Source organism: Amblyomma maculatum, chromosome 1 (genome assembly GCF_055883805.1).
Source record: "Amblyomma maculatum isolate TAMU_Amacu chromosome 1, ASM5588380v1, whole genome shotgun sequence".
Classification (NCBI taxonomy): domain Eukaryota; kingdom Metazoa; phylum Arthropoda; class Arachnida; order Ixodida; family Ixodidae; genus Amblyomma; species Amblyomma maculatum.
The window spans coordinates 368,785,676-368,805,177 of NC_139344.1; the positions used below are offsets into that span (position 1 = coordinate 368,785,676).

The 19,502-nt window shown below is 46.1% G+C and overlaps 1 protein-coding gene across 1 annotated transcript; it reads left to right on the forward strand.

Moving 5' to 3' along the window:
- Positions 1-10,113: 10,113 nt before the first annotated feature.
- On the forward strand, positions 10,114-19,392 carry LOC146208097 (uncharacterized). Its single transcript, XM_084578101.1, has 4 exons — positions 10,114-10,301; positions 11,805-11,878; positions 14,980-15,060; positions 19,259-19,392. The coding sequence occupies exons 1-4, from the start codon at positions 10,114-10,116 to the stop codon at positions 19,390-19,392; spliced, it is 477 nt and encodes a 158-aa protein (XP_084434227.1).
- Positions 19,393-19,502: the final 110 nt, after the last annotated feature.

Below are 19,502 nucleotides of genomic sequence, written 5' to 3' on the forward strand. Positions count from 1 at the left end.
GCCAGAACAGTGAAGCCATACGGCCTTGAAGTCCTCTCCACCATTCGGCGACCGTGCTCTGAGCACGAGGCAGGCACTGCTAGACTGGTTTGGTTGTTTGTTTTTCCTTGCGTTTTTCAATTTATTTGCCTTGTGTTCATACACGCGCCGATGGTATCTGGTGTCGGATCGGGGGAAATAAAAGTGCCTAAGAGGCGAGTATCCGCCGCCAGGAGGGAAGACGACACTCGCTCGATCGCCATGTGGATGTGCGCGCTGATATTGGCCTGCGCGTTCCTCGCCGTGGAGGCTCAATTCAGAGTCAAAGACTGTTACGACCAAGCATCCGCATTTGCGCGCTCTATTGTTCGCCTGTGGGCATGGAAAAGTTTTGTGAATATGTGGTAATGGTCCATTGGCTCTAAGTGAGCCTGTTTCCAGGAATCCTGTTTTGTAAGCATGTTTTGCTTTGTGGACAACCTGCAAATGCCAAATTGGCCCTGTCAAGAGAAGGTCTGGAAAAACACAAAGAAACGTCCCCCTGCGGGAAATAGCAGGAAGTGCTTTCTTTTGTTCACCCTTCCAGTCGAGAAGTGCTATCCTCCAGTGATGAATGCCTCCTATCCAAAGGAGACGACAGAGTGACATGTCCGCTGACGTGCAGGACAAGAGAAGAGCATGACTCATACGGCCATTAAGTGATTTCCCGGGAATGCAGGAAAGATTTGCAATTGTCGAAAAGGGACCATGTTGGGAGCCCTATGCGGCGCCACGTGCACTCGGGTTTCTGAGAAGTAAAACCCCCAGAACCAGCCTGTGGTTTCTTTGCTGAAGAATAGAAATGTACCTCCTCTCCTCGCCGTTCCCAAGCTTTTCCCGCCAACAAGTGATCACGCCCAACGAATGAATGCCGGACCAGTCAGTGCTTCAGACCATCAGTGCAGTGATGTGTTCGATTGGATGCCGATACCTGAGGGGCGTGCCCTGGATTTGGTTGGTCAGCATCTTCAGAGAGGGGCTGGACATAGGGGGTTTTTAAGGACGCTGCAGAGCACGAAATGTCGCTCTGGGCCCTGGGTAAACGGCTCATCCAGTCGCTTCTCGCTATGAACTCTTAACGCTTGTCATTTTGCTGATGTACCCTTCTTCTTCATGTAAATATTCTTGTAAATACGTTTTCTCAAAGTGCCAGTAAACCTGCTTGTACATATTTTACCAACTTCGAAGATTCAGTCCTTCTTCAACCCGGAGTCTCTGCACGCTACCAAGTGAAGGCCGGGTCGCCATAGCCCCAGCGTCACGACAACTGGTGACCAGCGGTGGGATCTGAATCTACAAGCCACAACATCTGGTGATTGGAGGTGGATCTGAAGCTACAAGCCACAACACCTTGTGATCGGAGGTGGCATCTCAAGCAACAAGCAGGAGCAACAATCGGCCAACAAGAGGGCAGCTCGGAACATCGATCGCATGTGTGGGTGAGTGCTTGGCTTTTCTTCTGATGTGGACCAGGTTCTAGAACAGGGTTAGATTTTAGAACTGGTAAAGAGAGTGTGGAAACGCCTTTAGGTTTGGTAGTTTGCACTGTTGTTTTGGAAGTAGCCGACACTCGGAGCGATCATGGACCTACAAAAGCTGCAGAAACCGGAACTGTTGCAATTGTGTGAGGAATTGGGAATTGATACAAGTGGTTTGGCACGAAAACCTTTGATTATAAAGGCAATCACAGATTTGGGAGCCGATGATGAGGAGCTCAGTGAAGCATGGAACCTCATCGGTCAAAAAAAGGAACAGCTCAGACAGCAGAAGGAGCGGGAAAAAGAGCAGAAAGAGCGGGAAAAAGAGGAAAAGAGGCGTGAGCGTGAACTTGAGAGGGAAAAAGAGGAAAGGGAGCGCGAACGTGAGTGGGAAAAAGAGGAAAAGAAGCGTGAAAGAGAAGCAAAAAAGCTGGACCAAGAAATTGAGCTCCGGAAATTAGAACTAGAGTTGAGCAAGAGGTCGGGCAATTGTCCCCAGCTAGCGGTACCTCTTCTCAACAAGGAGGCAGATTTCAAGATGTCAAAGTACATGCAGCCATATGTGATATCAGGGGATATCGGTCTGTATCTGGCTAACTTTGAGCGAACCTGCGAAAAACTGTCCTTCCAGCGAGACACTTGGTCTCAGAGATTATTGACGGTTCTGCCCTGCGAGGCAGCGGAGGTTGTCGCGCGGCTAAGCAAGGAGGACGCGGACAACTACGAGAAGGTCAAAGCTTGCCTTCTGAGAAAGTATAGGCTTAGCGCCGAGGCGTTCAGACAACGTTTTCGGAAAGCTACTAAGTCCAGGGACGAGAGTTACCCTGAATTCCTGTACAATTTAAGAGTAAATTTGGGCGAGTGGCTAAAGAGCACAGATTCCTACAGTGATAGGGACGCTGTAGTCGAGCGAATTCTTTTGGAGCAGTTTTATAACTGCCTCCCAGAAAAAGAAAGAAATTGGTTACAGGACCGAGGCGAAATTAAGTCGGCAACTGAAGCTGCCGAACTTATTGAGGGGTATGCTTCGCGCCGACAATTCAGCAACCCAGCAGTGGATAGGCCCCGCAATCCCAAGTTCAGTGTGAAAAACCGTCAAGAAAGGCACTTTGCTAGAGTTGGAAACGAAGAAATGAAGGTTTCTTCAGGCAAATTCCCTAGAAAGGACGGCAGTGAGAAAAGTGGGGAAGTGACCAACGTGCAGAACACAAAGAATAAGCTTGAGGCTAGGAAGCCGCTCACATGCTTTAGGTGTAATGAGCAGGGTCACATTGCCGTCAACTGCCGGAAAGAAAAGATTGCTTTCTCGTATGTCAGGGACTGCGATGAAAATATGCAGCTTTTAGAACCCTACCTGCATGACCTAGTAGTCAACGGGAAGCCTTGCAAGGTACTGCGCGATTCGGCCGCAACGATGGATGTTGTCCATCCGGCGTATGTATCGCCTTCCGACTATACAGGACAGTGTGCATGGATCCGACAGGTAGTTGAGGAACAGAGTGTGTGCTTGCCGATCGCGAACGTGGTCATCGAGGGCCCTTTCGGCGAATTAACAACCGAGGCTGCCGTTTCAGGAAAGCTTCCTAAGTGCTATCCGTATTTGTTCTCCAACAAATCGGACATGCTGCTGCGAAAGAGGGGCATCCTTTTCGGAGACAGAGTTGTGCAAGCCTTAACACGTTCAAAGGCGCGAGAACTAGCTACACTGCTCATTCCAGAAAAATCCACAGCGGAGGAAACGGCAGTTAAAACAATGGTAAATGCGGAAGATAGCAGGTCAGAAAACTTTGAGAGCGAGGCATCTCAGATAAGTCAACTTGAAAGTGAGCTTGATGAGACGCGGAATGAGGACGTTCTTGAGAGTAACCTCTTGCCGCCAGTGTCTAGTAATCTCACGAGACTTTTAAGTGGAACCCGAGAGGACTTAGCTATAGAGCAAGCCAATGATCCCAATATACAGGAGATAAGGGAGCGCCACCGCGCCACTAAGACAGCAAACAATATTTCTTTCGAGATGAGAAAGGGAGTGCTGTATCGCTTATTCAAGGATAAGCGCGGAGTAGAGCGGGACCAATTAGTCGTTCCCCAAAAGTACCGCGGAGACTTACTGCGACTTTCCCATGGCAGCTCGTGGTCATGTCACCTTGGAATAAAGAAAACAAAGCAGAGGCTGTTGCAAGAATACTATTGGCCTGGATGTTTTAAGGACACGGAAAATTTTGTACGGTCATGCGACACGTGCCAGCGGGTTGGAAAGGCGCAAGATAAGTGGAAAGCTCCGATGGTGTTAGTACCAATCATTACCGAGCCGTTTCACCGGTTAGTAATAGATATAGTTGGGCCACTTCCTGTGACCGAGTCAGGGTACCGTTATATCCTCACTATGTTATGCCCAGCCACAAAGTTTCCAGAGGCTGTTCCGCTGCGCGAGGTGACGTCCGAGAGTGTAGTGGATTCGCTGCTGTCAGTGTTTGCACGAGTTGGATTCCCTTCCGAGGTACAAAGTGATCAGGGTAGCGTTTTCACGAGTGTCCTCACCACCTCATTTCTCGAGCGATGCGGCATTAAGGTAGTGCATAGCTCGATCCATCATCCGCAGAGCAACAGCGTAGAAAGATGGCACTCTGTTCTCAAACGAGTCCTGAGGGGACTGTGCTATGAAAACAAGCGCGAATGGGATACCTGCCTGCCTGCAGCGCTTTTCGCTTTGCGGTCAGTGCCGCACGAATCCACTGGATTTAGCCCAGCCGAGTTGGTGTACGGAAGGTCACTGCGCTCACCTTTGCGAATGGTGCGCGAAGCCTGGGAGGGGCGCGGAGAAGACCCAACAGTAGTAGAATTCATTCTGAACCTCTTGAATCGCTTACATAACACTAAGGAACTCGTTGAGGCCAGCATGAAGTCAGCCCAGGCTCGTTCCAAGGTGTACTATGATAAGTCAGCCCGTCAAAGGACGTTTTGTATCGGGGACCAGGTGATGTTGCTGAGAAGTTCAAGGCAGAATAAGCTCGAAGTACAGTGGGAAGGACCGGCTGAAGTCGTTGCAAAGCTTTCTAACACTAACTACGCAGTGAAAATTCCCGGTAGGCGTAAAGAAGTGCGCATTTATCATTGCAATCTTATGAAGCCTTATGTGCAGAGGGAAGCCGTGGTAAATCTAACGTTAAACCTTCCCGAGGAGATGGGGGACAACTTGATTTGCCTCAGCGGAAAAGGAAGCAACGCTCAGGAGCTTCTCAAAAAGACGGAGCAGAGAGGAGAACTAAAGAAATCCCAGCTGTCCGATCTGGGCGAGATAATAACAGAGTTTGAGGCCTGCTTCGTGGACAGGCCAGGCAGAACTGATTTGACTGAGCACGATATTGAGCTGACTTCAGACGTGCCAGTGCGATCAAGGTGCTACCGATTTTCTCCAAGGCAAAGAGAAATTCTGGATAGGGAAGTAACTCGCATGCTGGAATTGGGAGTAATAAAACCCTCGGAAAGCGATTATGCTTCGCCTATGATCTTAGTAGAAGCTCCAGGTAAAGACCCTAGGCCTGTGGTAGACTACCGAAAGCTAAATTCTCTCACCAGGGATCAAGTGTATCCTATTCCGAATATTGAGGAGAGAGTAGAACAGGTCAGTAGAGCGGCATATGTGACTACGCTGGACCTTACTCGAGGATACTGGCAAGTACCGCTCACTGAACGCGCCAGCAGATACGCGGCTTTCGTCACTCCGACGGGCAGCTACCAGCCAACAATGATGAGTTTCGGGCTCAAAAATGCTCCATTTTGTTTTTCCCGACTCATGGATAGGGTTTTAAAGGGGTGTGAAACATTCGCGGTGCCTTATTTAGACGACATTGCGGTTTTTTCCGACTCATGGGCGGACCATATGGTACATCTAAGAGCTGTACTGAGCCTTTTGCGTCAAGCTGGACTAACCGTAAAGGCCGAGAAATGTTGCCTGGCAAGGGCGACCGTGGACTACTTGGGTCACAATGTAGGTCAAGGTTTCAGGAAACCCAGCGAGATTAAGATTTCTGCGGTAGCAGACTACCCGCGGCCGAGCACGAAGACGGAAATTCGAGCATTCCTGGGTCTGACTGGGTACTACAATCACTACATCCCTAACTATTCAGCTTTGGCTAGCCCTCTGACCGACGCTCTCCGCAAGACAGAACCGACAAATGTAGTCTGGGACGAACAAAAGGAAGCCTCCTTCGTAAACCTGAAGGCTGTGCTGATTAGCCGTCCGGTATTGCGAGCTCCAGACTATGGCCGAGAATTCACGGTCCAGTGTGATGCCAGTGATCGAGGGTTAGGTGCTGTTCTCTGCCAGAGAGATGACGACGGTAATGAGCACCCCGTGCTCTACTTGAGCAGAAAACTGAGTTCTAGAGAGAGGGCTTATTGCGCGTCAGAGAAGGAATGCGCTTGCATTGTATGGGCCATTCAAAAATTGCAGTGCTATCTTGGAGGGGCCAAATTCACCGTAGAGACGGACCATTGTCCCCTGGCTTGGCTGCAAACTGCGACATCGAAGAACAGTCGCCTTCTTAGGTGGAGCTTGATTTTACAGCAGTACAATTTTGAAATAAGATACAAAAAGGGGAAGTTAAATGGGAATGCGGACGCGCTTAGCCGCTCTTTCTAAGCGGTCCGAGATGTTCCTCACCATGTATCCAAATTGATAATCAGGTTTTTTTTTTTCTCGTGCGCATGAATATAGATGACTATGTAAAGCAGCACGTTTGGTTTTCGAGGCATACGTGGGTCCTGAACGTCTTGAGAGTGGGCTTTTCTCGAACAACAATGGCAGTTTTCTTTTGACCTGGTCTCTTCAGACGGGAGCCGAGTGCCTGCTTCGACATGTGGTTGAGTTTCAGATAGCTCAAGCAATTTGGCCTACAACAATCAAGACAACGCGACATGCAACAGCGAGCTTCAAGCGTTCACGTGCAGGCCATTAAGTCGTCTCTTCATGCAGCAGCTGCGGCTGCTGCCCTCCGAGTCTCTTCTGGCGGGGGAGGAGGCTGTTACGACCAAGCATCCGCATTTGCGCGCTCTATTGTTCGCCTGTGGGCATGGAAAAGTTTTGTGAATATGTGGTGATGGTCCATTGGCTCTAAGTGAGCCTGTTTCCAGGAATCCTGTTTTGTAAGCATGTTTTGCTTTGTGGACAACCTGCAAATGCCAAATTGGCCCTGTCAAGAGAAGGTCTGGAAAAACACAAAGAAACGTCCCCCTGCGGGAAATAGCAGGAAGTGCTTTCTTTTGTTCACCCTTCCAGTCGAGAAGTGCTATCCTCCAGTGATGAATGCCTCCTATCCAAAGGAGACGACAGAGTGACATGTCCGCTGACGTGCAGGACAAGAGAAGAGCATGACTCATACGGCCATTAAGTGATTTCCCGGGAATGCAGGAAAGATTTGCAATTGTCGAAAAGGGACCATGTTGGGAGCCCTATGCGGCGCCACGTGCACTCGGGTTTCTGAGAAGTAAAACCCCCAGAACCAGCCTGTGGTTTCTTTGCTGAAGAATAGAAATGTACCTCCTCTCCTCGCCGTTCCCAAGCTTTTCCCGCCAACAAGTGATCACGCCCAACGAATGAATGCCGGACCAGTCAGTGCTTCAGACCATCAGTGCAGTGATGTGTTCGATTGGATGCCGATACCTGAGGGGCGTGCCCTGGATTTGGTTGGTCAGCATCTTCAGAGAGGGGCTGGACATAGGGGGTTTTTAAGGACGCTGCAGAGCACGAAATGTCGCTCTGGGCCCTGGGTAAACGGCTCATCCAGTCGCTTCTCGCTATGAACTCTTAACGCTTGTCATTTTGCTGATGTACCCTTCTTCTTCATGTAAATATTCTTGTAAATACGTTTTCTCAAAGTGCCAGTAAACCTGCTTGTACATATTTTACCAACTTCGAAGATTCAGTCCTTCTTCAACCCGGAGTCTCTGCACGCTACCAAGTGAAGGCCGGGTCGCCATAGCCCCAGCGTCACGACAAGACCCTGAGTTGGGAGCATTTCAGGACTACGGAAAAGTAAGTTTGTGTTAGTAGCGAAACTGGGTCGTTACTGGATCTAGAGCCTTTTTTCCTTTTCTTTAAATAATTATCCCTGGCAGCCACTACCCTCTGTCCCAACCGCAGCATTTAAATTTGAGTGATGAAGGGCCTGAAATATTCTGTGTAACGACAGTAAAAAATGGTGTCCTAAGGGTTTACACCCGAGCCTAGGCTGCAAGGATATAGGCCACGTTTCAAGCCGGGCAAGGCCAGCAATATTTAGGAGTAACAATTTCTGCCCAGGGAATATTTGACCAGACATTTCCGTAACGCGCGCCGCTCGATGTCGACCACATTCTCCAAAAGAATTGTCACTAAAAAGACCCTAGTAAGCATGCCTTCGTCGCAAACCCCGTTTTCTTCAGTTCGATCAGCAGCCAGGTCACTCTCTGCGGGTATAGAGTCAATTGAAGGAGGCGGTGCACAGTGTCAGCTTGCTATTAAGAATGGGTCAGTGACTTGATGCAGCCCTGCATCACGATAGAAATTTGGCGGGCCATGGATCCATAACCAAGGTCTACGAGCGGAGACATATTTCTCTTTCAAAAGCTGAAGTTCACTTTTTTTTTCCTCTGACAAAGAAATATGTCATACTAACGACAAAGGATTCAGACAACAGAATAGATATAGGAGCTCGACACTCCAGCTGCTGGCCCTTTGGAGGTGAGGAGGAGGCGGGATATCCCACTGAGTGTACGTGCTTATAGCAAGTGTGGTGCGTTTGCCCTATGTTGCTGACTGTTATAAAGTAAAATTTAATTCTAAAGCCTCGAATCTCTTCTGGAAAAGCGTTATATGTTACTGCAGCTTGACGCCGTCTAGAATCGTGTTTGTGAAGCGACATAACATGCAGCTGAGCACGTGTAAACGATTAAAGCTTGTTTCGTTGTTATTTCTGATTTAACTGAAACTAACACAATCCTAATGAGCCAATGGTAAAAACATCCCATTCAGCATGACATCATGAATTCGAATAGTATTGAATGTTGTATGCAAAAACTGATTAGCCAGCATTCCTGGCTAACCCGTGTTTGCATACAACGTTCAATACTATTCGACGTCATCAAAGTCAAGTCGGTTACGTCGCAAATATAGCTTCCCAACTGGTCAACGTTAATCTTTCTTTGGGCGATAACCGCGACTTTTCATGCTTATACTTACTACCCATCAGATTCGGCCACAGGGAGCTACACTTTCCTAACGTGTTATCTTGTGAACTGTAAATACAAAGAGACCACATTCCCGAGTAAAGGTTCTTTATTACACTGCTTTCTACCCCATGCGCTCCATGGGCATATGGTTACTCTGTCCTATTCACGCGACTGTATCATCGTCATCATCGTCATCATCACCACCACACCACCACCACCACCACCACCACCACCACCACCATCATCATCATCATCATCATCAGCCTGATTATACCCACTGCAGGGCGAAGGCCTCTCCCATATTTCTCCACTTAACCCGGTTCTGTGCTAGCTGCATCCACTTGACCCCTGCGAACTTCTTAATCTCATCCGCCCACCTAACTTTCTGCCGCCCCCTGCTACGCTTTCCTTCCCTTGGAATCCAGTTTGTTACCCTCAGCGACCATCGGTTATCCTCTCTTCGCACTACAAGTCTTGCCCATGTCCATTTCTTCTTCTTAATTTCTACTAGAATGTCGGTAACTTGAGTTATTTCTCTCACCCACTCTGCACGCTTTCTATCTCTTAATGTTACCCCTACCATTTTTCGTTCCATAGCCCTCTGGGTTGTCCCTCTCTTGGTTAGCCTCCACGTTTCAGCCCCATAGGTGAGTACAGGCAAGACGAGACTGTATATAGGTCCTCATACTGTAGAAAATCTGGCATCTACCTTGTCGTCATCGGTCTCACCAGCTAATCTCCGCCTTTAAGCACTTTAAAGGTACGATGAGATAACATCAATGGATCCCGCCTGCAGCTCCTTCTGTGGCCTCTCTTTCGCATACATGCAGTTTCTGGTGTATTCTGTACCAAGCCCTTATCTTGTGCCTTTAATATCTCCTGCACTGCTATTAAGACTTGGTTCTAAGCTACCACTTAACCATTTACCGGTCGTCCTCGCCCACCTGACATAGATATCCAGACCCGCTTCAACCAGGCTGTACGAATGTGCCTTCATGGCCTCGGAAGGGATAGAAATGCCTTGTAAGGAGTAGCATTGACAGCGATCTTAAGGAGGGGGCTTGCACCACAAAAGACGTATAAGCTATTTCGTTACATTTTAGGCTTTCTGTTCACATCTTCCTTGAGGTCGGTAGCGTGTTTAACATATGGCGTTTAAGCGGGACTGCAGCCGCAAAGATTTTCCTGTATGCTCTTTCCATATATTACGTCTTCTTTTATAGATTTATTCCGAAGAAGCTTGTGATATTCACTATTCACTGTAGCATCTAGGAACTATATAGAGTTATAAGGTGTACACATTGACATCCAGTAAACAAAACAGTGCTCAGCAGCATGTAATAGCCACGCGTCACGCGAAGTACCACGGTGTCAACGCGAGCAGCACTTGCGGCACGGCATTGAGGTCATGCGGCGCATCCCGTGTTTTACGCAGTGTTACCCGCTGAAGCAAACGTGGTTCGTCCTCTACCGGTCGTACGAATCGGACCCGTACTTTGGTCTGACGGCCAAATGCCTTCGAGTCCACAGCACAGAGGTCCCGTTCGTCAACAACTCAACCCGTCTCAGGACTGAGTTCGGCGACCACGGCATATTGTGAGTATTTATACCATTACGAAAAGCGCTCGTATTACACAAATATTTCTTGCTGTAACACGTCTTTATACTTGTCAACAAAAGTAGTAGGAACCTCCACGCCACTTTGAACCTGAATAGTGATCCATATATGTAAGCCCTTTTCTATTTATTTATTTATTTATTTATTTATTTATTTATTTATTTATTTATTTATTTATTTATTTATTTATTTATTTATTTATTTATTTATTTATTGTACCCTCAGGGCCAAAGGCATTACAGAGGGGAGGGGGTTAATTAGGATACAGAACAATGAATATAATATAATATAATGAATATAATATAATTTGAAGATATTAACTTGTGAAACTTTGATATATACGCTCCCCCGAGCTAAGTTTGTGTAATTAGTAACGAATTCAGTTGGGCAGCCAGAAAGCCCGGTATTGTCTTCAAAAGCAGGCGCTGTGCACTACGCGGCGAAGAAATAAAGGAGATACAGGCGAATAGATCAAATGCGCGGGTTTTTCACTTGCAAGCGGAGAGACGCATTTTTTAACAGATGCATCTAGTGTTTATTTCCTGAATTTCTCATTTTTTCGCTGTCTTTTCCTTAATGTATTAATTTAATTCACAAATATTGCCAGAAGAAAGAGCGATCCGTAGGTTGGGAGAGATAATATGATGAACTAAACCATGGGGGGAGGGGGGGGGGGGGGGTCAGGTTTAGTTAGCGAGGCTGCACACCATTTACTCCGTCCTGGCGGGCCTTATTTAGGAAACAGTATTAGGAAACAGTATTTCCGGAAAATATCGCATACTTTGCCTGGTTTGTAGAGATTAATTTCCCACAGCGAATCAGGTATTGTGAAAGGCCATAGTGGAGAGACCCGGAAATTTGGATCACTTCGGGTTCTTCAATGCTCACTGACATCGCAGAGTCCACGAGCGCCCTGCCACAAGGCCGTCATCCGTCTACTCAGCAGTCGAGTGCCGTAAGTTGGTAACCATTGAGTTACTGCAGCTGGAAAAAGCGTTGCAAAGAAAACATTGAGACGCGGCTAACGGGTGCTCGTTCTTTTCTGTAATTAGTATGACTCTATTACGCCTTCATCTCCTCTTTACTTAAGCATGTTGATCACTAGACGCACACATCGCTGTCGCCCTTACAAAACAGTTGCCGTGAAGAGGTTAGAGAGTGGTTTTTGGCCGGCAGCTGCAAATAGCGCGCGCGATGTAATGATGTATTCAATACTTGTGCTCCAATCACATTTCTGTCTTTTGCTCCCTCCTAGTATCTTTTTACAGCGGTATTTGCTAGTGACAAGCTTCTTGGTTCTACGGTGCCATCGTATCATCAATGGTTCATTTATCAGCATGTAGTGACGTCACTCACAATGTACGAGAGAAGACGTATAGTAACGAAGGATGATTATTAAAACTTCCCTGAAAACATACGTGACTAAATACTGCGTTACAAAGTTGTAGCCGGCTACTTTCTTTTTTTTTTTTCTTTCCCAGTGACATCAACTTCAAGGTTTTCGCCTCTGAAGGTTACAAGCATCTAAACAGTTTCCGCACATCGGCTGCAGATGGTAAGCGCACGAGTTGTCAGAAAATGACCTGCTGTTGTCGCATTGAGGCAAACTACACGAGATGATATATTGATGTATAATGTTACTGGGAGACCGGAAGTGTGCAAAAGATCGCAGTGATTTTTTGTGCATATTTGAACGAGTGCCATAAAAACTGCGCAGATATGTTCTTTTTTTTTAATTTTTATGATCGTTCCCAGTGTCGTATCTAGACCAGAATGCACTACTCCAAACATAGAATGAGATCATTGAAAAGCGCGCGATAAACTATTGCACTTAGCAATATTTTGCGACCACGCATTAATGCCAATGCAGACGCTGCGTCTTTCTGCCGTACAGACGCTGTAAGTTAGAGACTACAAGAAAGGTTAGAGGGACATTTTCAGTGACATTATAGTACTCATATAATAGCTTACGGTTATTCCGTACACATTCATAGATAGATTGTTTCAGCTCCGTGAAGAAACTTTAAATGCGAGAAGAACAAACCTTGAAATTGTTTGAAATTGAACTAATTCAATTTAAACCACTGCGGGCTGCGAACACGTGAAACTAAAGACTAAGAATCACCTTCAACTGACCTGGGTTCTTGGTTTTTGTTTTAGCGATGAAGTCTTGTGGACTTTCGATCCACTAGTGCTCGCAGCGGAATAACGCGACGCTGCCTTATATGTATAACACAAGTTGTCAATCTTGTCCGTCCTCACGCTTTGGTGCACACAAGGCTCCCCAGGGGAGGTCAAGGCAACCCGTTAACGAGGCGTCGATATTATATCCCAGTTTCTGCCCACTTCTGCTTGGCTCCAGCCAGCACCAGAAAAGTCCGAGTTCTTCCTCTTATCGCATACCCGCTATCAGATCCGTCAGTCATATATCTTCATTTAGCCAACCATCCTATCCCGCAGGTTTCTTCGTTCCAGAATTCTTTCTTTCTTTCTTTCTTTCTTTCTTTCTTTCTTTCTTTCTTTCTTTCTTTCTTTCTTTCTTTCTTTCTTTCTTTCTTTCTTTCTTTCTTTCTTTCTTTCTTTCTTTCTTTCTTTCTTTCTTTCTTTCTTTTTTAGACATTTGCCTAAAAGGAGGTTGAGGCTAAAGGCGCGGTCGCCTGACGTGGCTTCAGCCCCCTGCTACATGATCAGTAAGCATCGAAAATTCAATATTGCGGCAGGCTGGCACACAACAGTAGCCTTGATCAGGACATAAAAGGAAGGAAACAAAACAAAAGTGACATTTGTGCGCTGTGTGTACAAAAGAAATATATGTAGGTACAATATGATTATAATGAAGACACCTAATAGGCAGAATTTTACGATGAGTATTCCAGGCATACAAAAATAATGAAAGTAAAAGAAATATACACAGTACAAAACCCTATATCAGTCAGGTGAGTTTTTTTCTATATTGTAAACCATAAGTCATGTAAACAAATACACAATGAATTACATTATTACACCGGACAATAACTCACTGGTAAGCAAACAAAGAAACATTGATCAACAAATCATCAAAAGCATGCGCGGGCGGAGTAATATTACTGAGAGTATGCAATATCACTACACAAAAGAACTCTCTTACAATCTGAAGTGCAGAAAAGGGATGATAGTAATTTATGGGGGTATCTCTTCTACTGAGCATTTTTTTTAGCCTGGAAGGACAGTGTCATGGCGACCATAATTTATTCTGGTTATAGGCATCTTTATTTTGGGATCCCTGATTGCGTACAAGCTTACTCTATCTGTAGGCATTATTATCCATGAAATGTTCAATCAATTTAGTGTCAGTTTGTCAATTAGAACGTGCCGCTTCATTGCTCACTTTTTCAGGTGTGTTGTTAAACGCCAAGCCGGAATGCAAGAAAAACAAGCCAGTCACTTAGTACACGCCCTAGCACTAAGCCAAATTTTATGCGCTTTTCCGTATTTTGAACTCACACAGCAGCAAATTATAAGACCTTCATCAGCGCTCAATAGCCTCTATAAAGCATATCCTAACCTCCCTGTACACACTTCAAACAAGAGTTCTACGACACGGGCCGCTTTCTTCCCCTGCCCACATTACTCGTTCTGTCTGGCACTTTACAGGGTCACCGGCTCCTAGAGAAAGCAAATCTGTCTCCTATCAACCTGCCTATCGAAGAATCGTCGGCACCCATTCTCACCAACATGCGCTTCGCCCCTCTACCCCGTCATATGGCCCCTGGCATGAATAATGGTCGTAGAGACGCTCAAGCAGTCCATCACAGTCCTCCCTTATCAACACAGACAGTAGCATACACAGACGCCACCATATCGGACACAGGTTCTGCGGCATATGTTATCTTCACCCCTTTGCAGGCGGACCCTTCCTTTCATACATACAGCCCATACAGCAATCCTCCCCACATCGCTACTCTAGAGATTGTGCCTATCATTCATGCCATCATATCCTTCTCTGAACTTCGTACTTCTTCGTACACCATTTACACTGACTCAATGGCGGCTATTCGATTGCTGCAGCGTCGGTTAATTCCTTTTGACCAAGAAACAGAATTACACCACGCCTTACAATCCTTGGCTCCATCGTTCGTCAGTAATTATATATGGTGGGTCCCTAGCCATGCAGGAATCACAGGAATTGAGCTGGCTCATAAGCTAGCCTGCGATATTCACATCAGGGCGCCTGTGATCCCGTAGTCAAGTCCCCCGACGTGGGACGATGCGTTGACCTATAAACTCACAATTAAGAAACATTACTACCAACTAAAAACGTCATATAGGCACGTACCCCAACCCCATCGACATCACAACGTTGCTCAAGCACATATACTTCGTAGGATTCAAACGAGCACTTTTGTTACACCTTCCCGACAATTTCATTTCCGTCTTCGTTCATACCATTCCTGTTCCAACTGTCCTGCGCTGTATACCAATCCAGAACACTGCGTCTACTAATGCCTAGCCACCCAGACCAATCACTACAACCACTTCCCTTCACCCCACTCCTGGAGTGCCTGGGTGTCGTCCGCACAGATGGAAGACCAGCTTGCCTTGGTTAATCAGGCGAAGGATATGTTGAGTGCTTAATTTGCGCTCTTAAATAATGTGTTCCTCTCTCTCTTTCCCAAGGAACGGAGGGGGAGATCGATCTGCACGTCGCCTACGTGGACTGCAGCACCTGCAAGATCATCATGCACCCCTACATTAGCAGTGAGTGTCGTAGACCATGCTTCCACCCACACGCTGCCTTCTTTTTAGTCAACAGCATTCGTTTCAGTTACAATGCGCGTACCAGGTTGTTGCAGAACCATTTATAAAACTATGTATGAAGAAATAGGAGGAGGACGGGTTTTCAAACTGGTTAATAACATACATATATATATATATATATATATATATATATATATATATATATATATATATATATATATATACATATATATATATATATATATATATATATATATATATATATATATATATATATATATATATATATATATATATATATATATATATATATATATATATATATGTATATATATATATATCCCCTTCATGGATCACTGCCTTGTCGTGGCGGAGGGGCTTGCGAAACTCGATGAAGTCGTGAGCTCTGCTGTGTAGGGCCACCCAAGATAGACAGGTCACGGCAGAGAGTTCTGACAAAATGTGATTCACTGGAGAAGGTAATGGCAACCCACTCCAGTATTTCCTGCCAAGAAAACCCTATGGCCAGTCACAATACCATTAATGATATGGCGCCGGAAGATGAGCCCCCCAGGTTGGAAGGCGTCCCACATGTTACTGGGGATGAACAAAGGGCGATTCCTAGTAGCTCCAGGACGAATGAAGCGGCTGGGCTAAAGCCAAAAGGACGCTCAGTTGTGGATGTGTCGGGAAGCGACCGGAAAGTCCGATGTTGCAAGGAGATGTATCACATAGCAACATGGAATGTAAGATCTATGACGCAAGGTAAACTGGATATCGTCAAGCGAGAAATGGACAGATTGAACATTGATATCTTGGGTATCAGCGAGCTCAAGTGGACCGGAATGGGAGAATTTAACTCCGGCGACCATTATGTCTTTTATTGTGGGCACGAATCCAAGAGAAGGAATGGGGTCGCTCTCATAGTAAACAGAAGAATGGGCAAAGCAGTGCTAGGGTACAACCCCAAAAACGACCGAATGATTTCACTTCGGATCCAAGGTCACCCTTTCAACATAACAGTTATCCAAGTCTATGCACCGACCACTACTGCTGAAGAAGCTGACGTTGAGAGATTTTATGCGGACCTACAATGCCTTTTAGACCGCACCCCATCATCAGACGTCGTTTTTCTCATAGGAGATTGGAATGCCAAGGTAGGGAGTGAAGAAATATCCGGAATTACAGGCAAGTTCGGTCTTGGTGAGCCAAATGAAGCTGGGCAGAGGCTAGTAGAGTTTTGTCAAGAAAACAACCTGACCATAGCGAATACTCATTTTCAACAGCACAAGAGGCGCCTGTACACATGGACTTCACCGGACGGTCTGTACAGGAATCAGATCGATTATATTATTTGCCGGCAGAGATGGAGAAGCGCTATACAAGCAGTAAAAACAAGGCCTGGGGCCGATTGTGGCACCGATCATCAGCTTCTTGTTGCCAAGATTAAGCTTCGATTGAGGAAAACGCAGGAAACTAGAAGGCCTTTCAGGTATAATCTGGATCAAGTTCCATTAGAATATGCTGTGGAAGTGAGGAATCGATTTCAAGAATTAGATCTAGAAGACAAAGAGCCCGAAGAGATGTGGTCTGATGTTCGTGATATAATACAAGAAGTTGCTACAAAGGTAGTTCCAAAGCAAAAGAAATGCAAGAAAGCAAACTGGTTATCTGAAGAGGCTTTGCAAATAGCTGAGGAAAGGAGGATGGCAAAAGTTATGGGGGAAAAAGAAAGATACAAGGTTCTCAATGCGGATTTTCAGAAAATAGCAAGGAGAGATAAGAATGCCTTCTTGAACATACAGTGCCAAGCAGTTGAGGACAACAGCCAATTAAGGAACACAAGAGCTCTGTATAAGACAATCAAAGATATCAAAGGAAACTTCTGTGCTAAGATGGGCGTGATAAAGGACAAACGAGGCAAGGACCTCACTGAAGCCGCAGAGATAAAGAAGAGGTGGCAGGAATACACAGAAGAACTGTACAAGAAGGACTCGAATGTGCAAACCCAACATAAGACGGTTGTGATAACTGATCTTGAGCCGGGCATCCTGAAGAGTGAAGTTGAATGGGCCTTAGCCAGCCTTGCTAAGAACAAAGCTAGCGGAATTGATAGCATTCCAGCTGAGTTGCTTCAAAACCTCAACCATGACGCTGTTAACATTCTGCATACATTATGTCAGAAGATTTGGACAACCCTGCAGTGGCCACAGGATTGGAGGAGGTCAGTTTACATCCCCATTCCAAAGAAAGGCAGTGCCAAGGATTGTTCCAACTACCGCACGATCGCGCTTATTTCGCATGCTAGCAAGGTGATGTTGAAAATCCTCCAAGGTAGGCTGCAGCAGTATGTGGATCGGGAGCTTCCGGACGTGCAAGCTGGGTTTCGCAAGGGCAGAGGAACTAGAGACCAAGTTGCCAACCTTCGCTGGATCATGGAAAAAGCAAGAGAGTTCCAGAAACCCATCTACTTCTGCTTTATTGATTATGCGAAAGCGTTTGACTGCGTAGATCACAGCAGATTGTGGCAAGCTCTCCAAGAGATGGGAGTTCCAATTCACCTCATCTGTCTCCTCAGGAACCTGTATGAAGGGCAAGAGGCCACAGTCAGAACTGGGCATGGTCTTACTGATTGGTTTCCGATTGAGAAAGGAGTGAGGCAAGGCTGCATACTGTCGCCCTGCCTATTTAACCTATATGCAGAGTGCATCATGAGGAAGGCCGGTCTGGACGAGTCTTCAGCTGGAGTGAAGATTGCTGGAAAACGTATCAACAACCTTAGATATGCGGATGATACCACTTTAATTGCAGAAAGTGAAGCGGAACTCAAGAGACTTCTGATGCGCGTACAAGAAGAGAGTGAGAAGTTTGGGCTTAAACTAAACATTAAAAAGACAAAGATCATGGCGTCTTGCCCTATCAAGTCCTGGAGCATCAAGGGACAAGAAGTGGAAGCAGTGACAGATTTTCTCTTCTTGGGCTCCAAGATTACCTCGGAAGGAGACTGCAGCCATGAAATTAGGAGACGCCTGCTTCTGGGAAAGAGAGCAATGGTTAGCCTTGACCGCCTAGTAAAGAGCAGAGACATTAGTCTGCCAACCAAGATCCGTATAACTCGTGCTATGGTCTTTCCAGTTGTGATGTATGGATGCGAGAGTTGGACTGTGAAAAAGGCTGACCGCCGAAGAATTGACGCGTTTGAATTGTGGTGCTGGCGAAGACTCTTGAGAGTTCCTTGGACTGCCAGAAGATCAAATCAGTCAATATTGTCGACCATAAACCCTGACTGCTCATTGGAGGGTCAAATTCTAAAGTTAAAGCTCAGCTACTTTGGTCATCTGATGAGAAGAGAGGAGTCGCTGGAGAAAGATTTGATGTTGGGAAAGGTTGAGGGTTGCCGGAGAAGGGGTAGGCAGCGAACGCGATGGTTAGATGGCATCCTCGAGGCACTGCAGATGAAGTTATGTGATGTTAGGAAGATAGTGAGAGACCGGAAAGCGTGGCGTGACATGGTCAATAGGGTCACGAAGAGTCGGACACGACTGAACGACTGAACTGAACTGAACTGATATATATATATATATATATATATATATATATATATATATATATATATATATATATATATATATATATATATGTGTGTGTGTGTGTGTGTGTGTGTGTGTGTGTGTGTGTGTGTGTGTGTGTGTGTGTGTGTGTGTGTGTGTGTGTGTGTGTGTGTGTGTGTGTGTGTGTGTGTGTGTGTGTGTGTGTGTGTGTGTGTGTGTGTGTGTGTGTGTGTGTGTGTGTGTGTGTGTGTGTGTGTGTGTGTGTGTGTGTGTGTGTGTGTGTGTGTGTGTGTGTGTGTGTGTGTGTGTGTGTGTGTGCGTGCGTGTGTGTGGCGTGGGGGGGTGGGGGGGGCATGCAGCGAGGGAAATAATCGATTCCTGTGCAACGAAATTTTGTTATTATCAATTCGTTCAATAACGGTTGCTGTTTCTTTGGACAAAACATCAGCAACCGGTCCATTAAGGGGAGTCCTACGGGGCTCCCTTAGATTCGAATATTGAAGAACCTTAGACATTTTCTTCATGTCCTAAGGTTAGAAAGGCTCTTTTCTGGCTAAGTTGCACCACCTCGACTAAAATCGTGTGCACTGAATAAGTACCATAATCATCACGATTTTGTCTTCATCGTCGCATCGTTTTTCGTACAGAGACGGCGTGCAGTCTGATGGTCCCCGAGCAACACGTGGCGAATCCGCACAGCGCCTGCCACTTCATCTACCGGATGCTGTGCGGTTCCAAGAAAGTGCAGATATACGACGAGAGCTGCAGGAAGCACCACTGATCCCCTGCTCATACTTCACATATATTCACGAAGGAAGAAAACGCGATAGAAAAACTGCCTCTTACGAAGTTGCACTATCGCTAAGCACACGTTTTCGTGTGTACGAACGA

Coding starts and splice junctions, on each gene's coding strand:
- LOC146208097 (XM_084578101.1), top strand. CDS start 10,114: ATGCGGCGCATCCCGTGTTTTACGCAGTGTTACCCGCTGAAGCAAACG. Junction 10,302..11,804: donor TTCGGCGACCACGGCATATT/GTGAGTATTTAT, acceptor TTTCTTTCCCAG/TGACATCAACTTCAAGGTTT. Junction 15,061..19,258: donor CATGCACCCCTACATTAGCA/GTGAGTGTCGTA, acceptor TTTTTCGTACAG/AGACGGCGTGCAGTCTGATG.